At 31.7% G+C, this 13,952-nt stretch overlaps 1 protein-coding gene across 2 annotated transcripts in view; it reads right to left on the bottom strand.

The window, feature by feature from the left end:
* Positions 1–12,876, bottom strand: part of LOC121122542 (ets DNA-binding protein pokkuri) — a 28,825-nt gene extending 15,949 nt beyond the window's left edge. Inside the window, exon 1 of one of the 2 annotated variants that reach the window (XM_040717562.2) lies at positions 12,747–12,876. Coding sequence is in view for 1 of the 2 variants with exons in the window: in XM_040717561.2 (XP_040573495.1) it covers positions 1,410–1,508 (99 nt within the window). In the remaining variant the exon portion in view is untranslated. Of the gene's footprint in view, positions 1–1,409; positions 1,922–12,746 lie in introns of those variants that run through there. The other variant, XM_040717561.2, reaches the window with a different exon arrangement.
* Positions 12,877–13,952: the final 1,076 nt, after the last annotated feature.

The following is a 13,952-nucleotide window of genomic DNA, read 5'->3' as shown; positions in this document are numbered from 1 at the left end:
TTTATAAGTAACATAGTACAAATATTCAGTTCCTTATTATAAGTTATTATTACTTTATAAATATATATATATATATATGACAAAAACCGGAAATAAATCTTTAAAAGAAATACAACAAATCAGATGCCGTTATACACTCTGTAGTTGCAATGAGTTGTAGGAACTACAAAAGTATTTCCGACCTATATGAACAATTCTTCTTCTACCTCTTGGAAAGTCATCAATTCATGTATATACTTTGTTCGCCCCTTTTGGGCTCTCAGCAGATGGTTTTCATTATAAGTACTATTAAGAGGGGACCCTCTTCTCCTCTTTACACAATTATAAAATATGTGGTATTATTGCATACATACCTGAGATATAAATGCAATCAGGAGTCTTTTGACAAAACCTTCAGATGTGTTCATTCAAATGACCTTTTTTAATATTATTATGCATGTGTTATAACCTAATTGTTTAGGGGGGGGGGGAGATCATGACTCATTTGCTATAATATCTTTAAATAAATTGTACGTTTGTCGAATGGAACAGAGAGACGAACTAACTAGCATAGTAATGAGTAATATAATCATTGCAGTATACATATTATGATATGATATAGCGTAGGACGATGATGAACTTTTTTTCTGGTTTTTTAAGAGAGGGTTTTAAGAACAACAACGCGTATCTAGTGTTTGTATGTCTTTTTTTTTTGTAAAGACATCACATCAAAAGAATATTATACTGTTGCTTCGTTCTTTTTTATTTTTGAGGGGAGAGGGGGGTTAAAGGGTTGATCCTTCAGGAGTGATCGAATACATACATACATACATAACATTGACAAATGATGTGTCTCAGAATAACGGCATAGAAGAATGATCTATCAATAATAAAATATATTTACTATTTATATCTCACTCAAATTTCATGATATTTTAACTTTTAAGATAAGGAGAAGAGTGAAGGGAAATATTTATATTATATATATACTATAAACTAGGGGGGGTAAGGAGATCTTCTTATTTTACATCTTAAGACGACGCAACACATCCGGTCTCGCATGATCATCATCACATGTGTAATAACTAATAAGTGGTGGCAAGGACCTCCACTACTCAAGAAACATTATTTTTTTTTATAATAACAGTATTATAGAGATGAACATGACTCTTATGGGGATGAGGGAGGCGAAAAGAACGAAACGAGGCACCTGTATGTGAACAACTAAAGGCTAGAAGGAAGTTTTATATGGATAGAAAGAAAACAACTTGGGTTTTCAACAACAGGTGGTTGATGTCATGCATATATTTTTCTCACGAGAAGTCCACTATTGAGTGACCCAAGATGATGATCATATACTATTAAGAGAGGCCGGATATGGGTTTACCAGAAATGAGAATAACATAAGACAATGATTGATTGAGTAGTACCTTGGAATTGGCTAGAGAAAGAGGAGGCGGTGGGTATTTGGATGACTTGATGGGGGTTCCTTTCCGTCTCTTGTGTCCGAGCTCCTCGATGGTCACCATCTTGAGAGGAGGAGGCTTTTGTATTTGGAAGGAATTCCTATTATTTGATGATAGTAGAGTTGTGTAGAGAAATAGAAACCACGAGAGGAACAGATCTCATTTCCTACGATTTTTTTTTTTTTGCGAATTTCAATTGAATATATATTATTTCCAAGTTTCAAATATATTATTAGAAACACAACTTGGGAGAAGGAGTTGGTAGTGAACAAAATAAGAAGTGTAATTTTATTTAAAACTCTTCAAAAAACGTATTTTAAGTAAACAAATAATTCACTCTAAGCACCACAGAAAATAAAAAAGGAAGGATGAGGAGGATACAGCAGGTCTCCGCGATCCGAGGAACGACTAAATAAGAAGAAGAAGGAAAAAAGAAGAAGAGGATGATGAATACGACAACTACAACAACAAGAACAACGACAGCAGCAAAAGTTACCACGACCGCAATCACAACCTGCGCCTTCCTTCGTCTTCTTCTTCCTCCTTATTTTTAGGTATTTCTACATAGTAGTAGTGTCTCGGAAAGGAGCGCGCTCCTTTTCTTCTTTTGTTTCCTTCCTTTTTACCCCCCCTCCTCTCTTGCAAGACAGCGGATCCAAACGGTGTTGTCGCCCGTTTGTTGCCATTCACTGGGTGTTGCAGTAGGCATGGAGTCCGAAGATTATAGAAATTATTATACGGAAGAAGAAGGAAAAGCCAGGATCTAACGTCAAATGTGTGATTTTTTTTCTCATGTCTGTACGTGATTTATTGCTCAGAGTGAAATAGTTAAAAAAGAAGGGACATTTAAAATATATAAGGGAGGGAAAATAATCTTTCTTTCTCATTTCCCGTATTTTCTTTTCTATTAATATCTGTATTCTATTATACTCTCGGGGTGATCTATCTACAAGCAATTCGCCATTTTCTTTTGAAAAGAAGGAAAAAAAAAGGAGAAATTGACTGACTACAAAGCAGGGACCTAAAAAAGGATCTTTAATGATGATAAAAATATAGAAAAGAAGACGTAAAGAAGAAAAAAAAAAAAGGAAATTCCGTTACATATTTTCTTTTTCTTTTAATAGCTAGCAGAAAAGAATGGAAAAATAGAAATGAATTTCCGGCAAGGAAGGAACGAAGAAATAATAAATATAATGATAAAAAAACGGTCAGATTTAAAGAAAGAACGAAATAATATACTTATAGTACATAAAGATTCTATGTATGTGCTATTAAGTAAGAAAAAGAAAAACGGAAGTCGGATCTTGGGGGCTCCTAAGCTTCTTTTTCTTCTTGTTATCGTAACGAACATGAGAGGAAATGAGTTTTCTCTTTCACGTCTTGTCCATTTTATTTTTAAAAGGCTCTTCTCTTTCAATTGAATCTCCTTTTAAACACATAATAGTTGATGTGACGCCGCCCCCTTAAAAAAAACCCATCTCCAGACACACAGGAGAAGTTAATTCTCATACAACCGTTACCCCCCTAAAAACCTCATTTGTATCATTCTAGATTCAAATATCCACATGCTTCATACTCTTAAACTGTCTTGAAACACCCAAGAACTTGGTTTTTAAAAATCCCTTGTTACGTAATACTAAAAGATTGTGGTTGACGACTTCTTTTTAGGATGAAGCATTCCTTCCCTCAGGACCAAAAACAACAACAAAATCTTTCCTGAGTGAGTGGATCATGATTACATATATATAAATGTATGCATACAAAATGGCTCCACCGCTAAGAGATAATGGGTTGTTTGTCGATTACGTAATACATATGTATACTCAACCTTACAGAGTTTGATCTACACCTAAAAAAAAAAAAAAGGATAAAATCCATCTATGGCATTTAAAATAACAACAGCAGCAATTACTTTCCGCCATCTTAGCTTCATCCTTAAATCGTTTTTTTAGAGGTGGAGTATCTAGAGATGAGCTTTGTATTCTTTGTATGGGATGGTACTTAAGAGTGAATCCCTTTTAATTCCCTATCACTTTTCTGCTAATGAAGACTTGAGGAATTTGTATTTTATTTTGCAAAAGTGGTGCTCCACCTGCTTCTGACTCTTGGTAAGTTAATACTCAAGAGTCATGATAATAAACCCTTTATGTCAGAGTGGTCATTAAAGAAATAACGACGAATATAAATATTTTAAGTTTGGAAAAATGGATTAATATAAAAGGACTACGCGCCCTCTATCGTTAAAATAACTTTCCATAATAATAGACGATTAATTTTTGCAAATAGGCAGCAAGGAAAGTCCATCATCCTAAAGAGTTCAAAATGAGTCATGACAATTCGTTGGTTCTATTCATTTCTTCAGAGAAATACAAATAGACAACACGAACGGCTTCTATAAATTGATGAGTAATCGTCTCAGGTGAAAATGAAGAAGGGGTTTGCAGTTATAATATATTATAATGATGTATACTGTATAGATTACACAACTTCAAGAAGTATATACACAGTACAATTATCAGGTCAACACCTACCAATCGATTCATTTTTCTGAATTTCCGACCCAAAAGTACATAGTTAGAGATGGTTTTAGGATTTTTCGTATTGAGAAGTTTCGCCTTCATATATATATATATATATATTATGGGGGAAAAAATGTTTTCTCATATAATTTATCAAGCTTCAACTTAAAGAGCTCAGAACTATGAAGACAAACTTAAAGAATTTTTTTTGGAAATAAGGGCTGATCCTAATAAGTGACTTAATCTTAATGAGTAGGGGGGGGGGCTCAGGATGAAATCTTCTATGATTAAGATGGAAGTAAAACAAAAAGACGAGATATACATGTTTTTCTATAACGGCACATACTGTAAAGAGCTGATAATATATGCTCATGTAGTATTTTAAAGTTCCGACGTAAGCATAATGCAAGAATCCCACGTTCTGCTCCAAAAATTAATATACGATCTTCATCGAATTGCCCACAGTCGAAAAGCAAGCTTTAAGGTGTTATGGGTGGTTTTGCGTTTGCCAAGCTTCTGAAATATAATGGGAGTTGAAAAATGAATTACTATGGACTTCAAGTGAAGGAAGACCCATTTTTAAGCTCAAAAAATAAAAAAGTGCGAAAATACATTTATGCTATAGTATTTATATTTGAGGGTAAAACTTCCCAGGGCGAATCTTCCAGTCACCGTTAAATATATGTAAATTGACCAACCGTGTCCACTTTTCTCCAGTCATATTTTCTTCTTTTTCTCCAATGACTTATTTTTTATAAATTCATGGAATGTTCAGATTTTTCAAACCCAAATCCGTGATTCTTTTTGAATCAAAATGTATTAATATGTTTTACATATTCTTAAATGTATTAATTTCAAAATATCAACACTGATCGAGCAACGTGTCATCTATGTATTTTGGAAATCAAAAAGTAGTCATTCGTCACCCTAGATATGTATATTATATTATATAAAAAATGGATGTACGCGTATTATATATTTTATTACGAATTATTTTATTATGCAGATAGTAAGAAAACTAAGATACACTTGCTAATCTGCGTAAGGATGGACGGACATTGAGTATTTTATTATAGTAGATATAGTCATGGAAATTCCGTTATCTTTTTAACATAGCATTCCACTCCTCCACAATTTGTTACTCTATAATGAGTGACACATCGGATATTTAAAGAGGGGTGTAGGGATATTCATACATGAAATAAACTCCTTTATACTCGTCTATAGAGTTGTAAATCGTAAGCATTTAGGGTAAAAATAAAGAAACCGAAAATGGAGTCGGTATTTGACGAATGTTTTATTAGATTATCAGCAATCCTTGAGAGTAAGGAAATAAACACAAATCCCACTCCGTATCAAGCAAAAACATTAGTAGTAATTACTCCATTTTCGATTGCCAATACTACCCCAACCAATCCTTAGGGCTACTCTCTGTCATTCATGAGCACATAGCCTCATGATTACACTTTATACTTAGATGTTATCTCCTCAATAATGAATGAATAAAGATAACAGCTTTGGAAAATAAATTAAAAAACACTGCTCAGTTTTCCAATAATAACAAAACTCGTACGCTAAAAAATGCTTACGATTAACAACAATGACAACATTATGCACGTACAAAAATATAAATAATAAGAATTGATTATTGACTATGTTGTTGATTGATAGGTGACAAAATAAAGCGTTTTCCCTTGACGTTACCATTCCGGAAGCCAGTTGTCTGACAAAAGGCATAAACACTCAAATAAAAGACTGTGTAGAATGTACACAGTCTTTTTAAAGTATCAATAAAGGCCGTAGAATCTGTCCAACAAATGAAAACATATGTAAGTCTGTAAAAAAATGTCGTAAAATTGCGACCATAATAATTTGAACAAGGCTACAAAGAATAAAATCAGGGAAATCGTCTTTAATTACTTAAAATGATGAATTTTTGATTTGTATCTGGAGAGTATTTGTTGGGTATATGATTTTAGTTTTTACCGTCTACCGAAAATATATTCATCTCTTTAAGAAATAAATTCGTAAAACATTTACTTATCTATTATAAAAACAAACGTGTTTTTCTCTCGATTATCTTACTTTCCTAGTTCATGATCCATCCAGATCAATTCCAAATTGATTGTAGAAATTATATTCGTAGAGAAAACAATACAGATTCAATTTTATTCTAATTTTTCGACGCATTATTTTTATTCAATACATATATTACTATTTCTCTAAGGCCCATTCATAAAATGTTTTCCAATATTGAATAACTTTTGATTATTATACAATTTGTGAAGCCAGTAAAACATTATATACCTAGAATTTGAAGGACTTGTGTATAGCTACATCCAGAACCCATGCTAGCTTAACTCCAAAAATGTGTAACAACGTACTATAATTACTATGTAAATAGATTTATTTTTGAAGTATATAAGTTGTGTACAATTTGAAATTTCTTCGTCTTAAAATGCATTATTTATTGGCAACACTGGTCATTTTAATTGTCTACTATACAATGATACTTTCATTTAATTTTGATCCATTCAAATCACACGATTATTATCAATTTATAATGAAAGGTAAACATATTTTTGGGTTACTCATAGTTCGAATGATTATATGAGGTATTATGCATTCGTATACTTAGAAGAATGAGTGAATTCCCCAAATAATTCAAGTTCATGATGTGTACTTGAATTTTATGACAAAAAAGTTGATCTCCTCAAAATATCTTTATTTGGTTGATCATTGCTTAATATTAATTTCACATGACATATTTTATAATATCACATTTGAGTCGACAATAATAGACAGAATAGTTTGGGTAATTGATTACGTAAACAAGTTAGACTTTTGAATAATGACAAATCTACGAACTGAAACCTTATTATTTTTGAATATCTTGAAATGAAAGCCCGTTTTTGGGTAAAACCCAAAAGGATCGACTCTGGACTAAACAAAAGATTACTGCATTTTGCAATGGGTTGAAATCCATTCCGTCTAGAAATAAATCATCTCACAAACAGAAAAATTTACACCGTATTCTCTTGTCAGATGTCAAATTTAGTTTTTTAAGCGTGCATTTGGGGAGTATGTATTAGCTCTTATTAAGTTGTCTAATTGGATAACTACGAATGAACGGAATTTGGGGCTTCCCCCCTTTTTTAGGGAAAGGTTGCGAGATACAATTAAGGTAAATATCTGTTAAATATATTTTTAAAGCAATTGCGAATATTTCAAAATACTTTTTATTTTTTTGGAAAGACAAATTTTCTTACTATAAGACTCACTCTTTCACAGAATGATTTAGATATTTCCATATGACTGGAAAATTATAAATGGATTCTAGGACTGAAGGCTTTACAACCTATTACAAAATAGACTCAATGTCAACTTCTGAAATTTGACTACTAATCGGATGTGTCTATCTTCATTTTGAAAGATTTGACCATGAAAATATAGGTAGTAAATTGATACCGTCTTTTACAACTATCAACATATAACGTTACACAATATCTTAGAAGTGATAACTTATAGGTAGTACCAGAACGAACGACTCTCAATATTTGTATGAACTTTTTGAATAGAAATTAAGGTCAATTTAGCAGACCATTCACATGGTTTAAATTGTGGATATAAAGAATATATAAAAATATCATGTCCTACAAAAAAATAAAAAAATACCCATTAAAAAAGAATTGTTTAGACCATTTTGAATGTCCAGATTGTCTATTTGAGTCAAAGAATATTCATATCACTATCTGCTTTAAAAATCCTTTATCAGTCAAACAATAACGAGAGCAAGGGCGTTATCTCCCTAACATTATCTTTTGATCTGTATTTCTACTTTTTTCATCAAACATTATGCATTGGCTAAACTGACATCTCATGAAAATACATGTATATTCATATGAAACAAAAAAATTATTTATATGTAGCCCGTCAACAAAAAAGCAAGTTTAAATGATTTTTTTTTTTCAAAATGGAGTGTGGATAACATTTGTATTCTTTGACTAATTATTATTATTATCCCTTTGGGTGTGCCGTAAATTGCACTTAAAGTAGCGAAAATTGATCATAACAATAGAATAATGATCAACTGTATTTGAAAGGGCCGATATCGGGGCCAATATACAGCAATTGGTGTATGTATTTGTTTCAAGTAAAAAACAAAATTGCGATTTTCTCAACGTTTTGTTCCAGAAGGTTTACATGTTGACGCACCACATATGTGACCTGTTGTGTGTAGGGGAGTGCTAGGAAATTGAATGAAATCTGTGCTTCTACAAAATAATCAAAATATATATTTGACCATAAAATTTCATTTCATTAATTTTCTAAAAGATTGTTTAATTTATTTTTACGAATTTTCACTTCAAAATCATAAATCTGTTTTTTTAATATATTTATGTGCCCTGAATTTAACATCCTTAACACTCGGTATATTCTTACTTTGATGCAAAACGGAAAGACAAATTTGCCACAGATCTGGAACAAAATTCACGTGACATTGGTTAGAAAAATATATATTAAGTTCGTGCGTTGGTTATTGTTTAGTGAGCTTTAAACCATTGTAGGACTGTGTGCCCCCTAAATTTTTGTTATTCCTTTGTGGTTTCATGTACTATTTACCTATAAGGCTAGTGTAAAACCTTTTGGTTGAGAACACATTAATCTGTTATTCAATTCGGGAACAATTGATTAGAAGTTTTTATTTTTTCGAAAAAGCTATGGATCTTTGAAATTTTTTTCCGGAAAATTTAATACTTGAAATTTTTTGAGAATAGCTATGAATTTTTTAATTTTTTTTTGAAATTTAATATTTTGGGAATAGCTGTGGATTTTTGAAAATTTTTTCAAATAAAAAAAATAATTTTTGAAATTTTTTTACAAACAATTTTAATTTTTCGATTTTTTTCTTCAAAAAAATCCAAATACACTGCCCACTCCCCTGAAAAAATATGATCTTCCGGATGCCCTTGAAAAATGATTTATAATACAACTCATTTAACTTGACAATATTCAAACACAACTGATATCCTTTACAATTCCTCAATATAATTTTTCTGGACCGAATTTTTCTTTGAGACCGGTCCAGACCAAACATCTTCAAAAAGGAGCAAATTAGTTAGTTCTCCTTAAAATCATAATGGTCTTGCACGGGTCTAAGAATTTCAGACCGAAAGCAAGCCAACACTACTTTATACCACCTATTTGTACAAAACACAGCTCACAGTTTTGAGGGAGAAGAAAACAACTCCCCAACTACAATAACAACAATACCCTAATCCAACTGATTCTACCTGTTCTTCTACCCTTTCCATGATAACATCATATTCATAATAGAGATGTTTACGCACCCATTGGAAAAACAGAATGCTCCAACAAAACCTTTAGCCATCAAATACATAAATTAGGTAGTCTATGTCCCTCTTTAAAAAACAAGGAATAAATCATCGTAAACAAAGACTGATTGTTAGATTATTTTATAATTGCAATTTCTCGTAGAATTACACGTACGCTGTATATGTATTGTACAAGTAAAAAGCTGCATTTTCTATTAACATTTCATTTAATCGTAGTATCATCCATTTTGATTACATATTCGCTATGCTATTAATTAAGGCTAATATTCAATTTTCATCCATTAATATTTCTTATGGAAATGAGAGATTTTGAATAGTAGGGGTATAATCAGTGTTGTGCCGGTCCTGATTTAGAACTGAGGACCACGGTCCAGTCCGGTCCTACTTGTCGCTTCTTAAAGAAGGTAAAATCAATTCCTCGTGACGTGTTTTTCCTTTTTTAATTATATAATAGAATAAATTATAATATCTTCGTATTGTGTTGCATAAAAATAATCTTTTTTTGCAATATGTGCAATTATCTCAATAGATATTTATATATCTAATTTGGCTTAATAAACCATCGATATTTCTATGAAAAATTCCAAGGGCCGACCGTTATAAACTGGTACCAAAGACCGACAGTCTTAAGGACCGATAGGACCGGTCTTAAGACTGAACCGGACCGAATAAATAAGGACCGACATAACCCTAGGTATAATGTACCTCAGAAAAATGAAATAAAGCCTGGCAATCAGTCTGTAGAAGTAGTAGCTTCATTTTGGCGGGGAGATTCTAAAGTTTTCTTGGAAATACAGTCAGTTGCAATCTTGCCTTGAGTGTTAAAGAAACATGGGTTTACCGTTCAAAATAAATATTGCTAAAAAAATGGTTAAACATAATATTTTATTCAATCCAAGGAATTGCAATTTATCACTTGAGTTTTTATTGGAGCAATTTGTGAAAATCAGTTAATTGCTTTAACTTCTAATTTACCATGAAACGAGTTTTTCAATTCCTTTTTCATTATTAAAAATTTGCAAATTTCTTCGAACGCAAATAATACTCCACAAATAACTAGGTATGCTAGATGGTTAGAACTAATTTCCTCAGATTTGGTGTCATGCAAATTTTTTAAATTGGAGAGGGTTGTTCAAATCGCCTAATATTTTTATGACCTTTGCAAATTCGACCATAACCAATTACCCAGCAAACTATACACTAAGATAATTAAATTATTCATATTTTTGTATAAAATAACTATTCCTCTAAAATCGCTAAGCTAGGGATATTCAACTTGTGACCCGCTTAATGTTTTAGTGCGTCCCAATACTCATTCACACTTCAAGTAGTATTTTTTAACAAAATTGTCACAATATTATGTACAATATTTTTTTAACAGATTTTTGCTCTTGGCGAAAAAAAAAATAATGAGAAAACATGAATACATTTTCATAACGATTTATTTCCTAAAAAAGGTCATTCAATGAAAATATCCTTCCTCTTTACTAACTAATTATTTAACCAATTATACAATAAAATATGAAATTTACATCTTTTGTATAAGATAGCTAAAATCCCTTAACGAAAAATTATTTTAAGACGAACAGAATAATGATAAAATCACCAACTTTTAAAAAACTATAGTTCAGTATATGGACAATGGGAGGACGTGAACCATTTTTCCACATTTTTGAAATAGGCATGACGGCATCAGCAATCAGAATTGTTTGCATGGGCGTCACTTCTCTCACACAAAAATATACAGTGTAGTTTGAAGTCAGTTGTCAATGTTTCAGCTCTTCTTTTTAATAATCAGTAATCTGAACGTTGATTGACTAATTATAATTCATTCTCGTTAACCTGAGAAACTGTTCAAAGAATGATTGAGTAATAGTTTCATAGTTGGGAGGAATTGGTTAACAATGTGACTTTTTTTCTCTGCTTCTTTTCGGAGTAAAGGTTGCGTGATATAATAAAGGTAGCGATGAGTTCTAGACCAAATTTTAAATGAGATGGGGATAGTCCCGTTATTTTGCAAGATACATACAGACATAACTTTTCTGGGGACCACCCTTGACCGAATTTAAAATTAGAGGAATCCGGACCGATTATTTTGTAGGATTCATAGACCCAGATATATTTGATCAAATTTTAAATGAGATGGAATCGGACTGTTTATTTTTTGAAGGTATACATGATTAGTTAAGTAAGGGGTCAGTCTTGACTAAATTATTCTTTGAGTTCGGCCCACTAAAAATCATAAATGTATAGAATGTTCAGACTAAAACCAAAAACTATTAATAACTAGGTTGCTCAAGGATTGTATTTATGTTGACGCACTGCACATTTAAATAAAATATGGACAACCCACATCCCCCCTCCACAATTTTCTTTATGTTTTAAGAAGTGTGTGAGAGAGAAAACTAACGAAAAAGAGAGAGAGAAGAAGACTCAAAGTGGTGTGTAACATAAAACTAAAAGATGTTCAAATTAGTAAATGGATCGTTTTACATACATAAACTTTATCGTATTCCCCTTCACATGTATTTAATAAGTAAAAATCCTTAAAAATACCCCGAAAATAAGAAGGATTTTTTCATAATTCAGGAAGTGCAAAAAATTACGGAAATGATTGGTTGGGCGTCTTCTTCCTTGTTGTTGGACAACTCATCATCAGGCTTCATACAGTATATATATTATGTATCAAGATGCATAAGTTATGTGCAAATTGAAACTTGTATCAGCTAAAAGTACAACTTTATATTTAATTTGAACATCAATCCTTTTAATTGAGGATTCCCATTTATTTTTGATCCATTAAAATTACTTGATTCATATGAGTATGAATTTACAAGTAATAATGTAACAATGTGCATTGAACTGTACATTGTGCCGCAGAATAGGTACAGCATTATCAAATATTCATTTGTATTAATAGAAATTAGTCAAAAGTTTCATGTTGAAACTATATTTTTACAATTTGTATAAGGAATTTGTACAAGTTGCAATCAAAAAATGAAATAGTTTTAAATTAAGGCAGCATTTGGGATGAGGGTAATTCAATAACTGAATATTCTATGTAACATGGATATTTAAAAGGGATTTTTTGTCTATATTAATAGTAATTACTAAAGTAAATGTACTATGTGGCACATTATACAGTTCCAGGATTATATTACTCATAAATACTTAATAAGTCCCATTAATTGAATAAATCAATAATATATGATAGTATTAATGTACATATATTTGGGTATTAGAACGGCTAATGTTGCAGTAATTAAATATTTGCATTATGAGCAAAAAATGGCCACTTGTACAATTTACTAGTTGTAGCTTGTACAGACATTAAAACTTGTACACAAAAAGATTGAATGAATGGAACCTTAATATCAGCTCGAAAAACAGATCTTGTAAATAAAAAATAGACGATAAATTCTTACCTTAATATTAGATTATGTAAAAGACACTAATTCATTCAAAGAGAGTTGAACGAATGTGTTCTACAGGTGTTTACACTAGTAAGCTCTGACGTTATTGGAGAAATGAATATAATATAGTTTGTATGAATGGCATGCACTGAGGTTTAGAGTGAAATGAATTAAAAAACGTCTCTAGGGTAAATTTTCTGAGGGATGAATTTTTCGTCACCCGTCAAAAATATCAATGTGTTCTCTTTTTCTTTTTTTGCTTTTCCGTGGTGCTCACATGTACTGGTTTTTTTCTTTTTGGGTGCAATTTGAGCGCGCTCTCTTCCGTTGGAAAAACAATGTGAGTGTTGAAGGAGTGGAGGTTCTTAGAATTCAGGATACTTGTACTAGGTACTACGTTGGACTCGAGCTTCTCTTTCTTCATTAAATATGATCCATCACTAATTACTCCATGTATTATTATTATTTTTTCGTTTGTTGAAACCCATTTCCTTTCTGATCCGGTCTCACGACCCTTGAGGGCAATAATATTAATAGCACCACTGCCACTAGTACAAATACCACCTACAGGATGTTCTAAAAACAGATTTTTTTGTTGTCTTCTTCATCTCTCTCTCTCTCTAGTCTCTGTCACTTTGAAATTGGATATTTCCATCAGAGTCGTTTCTTCTTGTTCCTCCTTCACATCATGAGGGTATTTGACCACATTTCTATAAATCAAATCCCCCTATTAATGGCCCAAGACTTTAATAACTTTATCATGGCCACCCAAAGGGATGGAGGTAGGCTATAAAAAAACACAACATCTTAATTGTGGTTTTGAGATTGAATATGCAGAAGCATCTGGGCAAAGATACATGTATCTGGCTCAAGCTATCTTTAGCGTAAATAAGAAATATAATGATTAATGTACAATTTTGACGATCGAATATTTCATGGGCATATTTCAGACAATTATGGGTTGTGAATATTCAAATTTCTGCTATGAGCTGACATACCAAAGAAGTTTACCTGTAGTTTAGAACAGTTTTTCTCAAAGTGGAATCAGCTGGTACATTGGATTGCCCCTGACCATGTTAGGAGTGCTCCCAAAAAATACATATTTTGTCATCTAATTGTAAAAAATCGGACATTATATTTATATATATATTTGAAAACATAAATACAATCTTTTTAAATATGAAAGGATAAAATTTTAAATTCATTTTAGATAGAAAT

This window comes from Lepeophtheirus salmonis, chromosome 8, assembly GCF_016086655.4.
Source record: "Lepeophtheirus salmonis chromosome 8, UVic_Lsal_1.4, whole genome shotgun sequence".
Taxonomy (NCBI): domain Eukaryota; kingdom Metazoa; phylum Arthropoda; class Copepoda; order Siphonostomatoida; family Caligidae; genus Lepeophtheirus; species Lepeophtheirus salmonis.
This window is presented reverse-complemented; position numbering and strand designations above follow the sequence as displayed.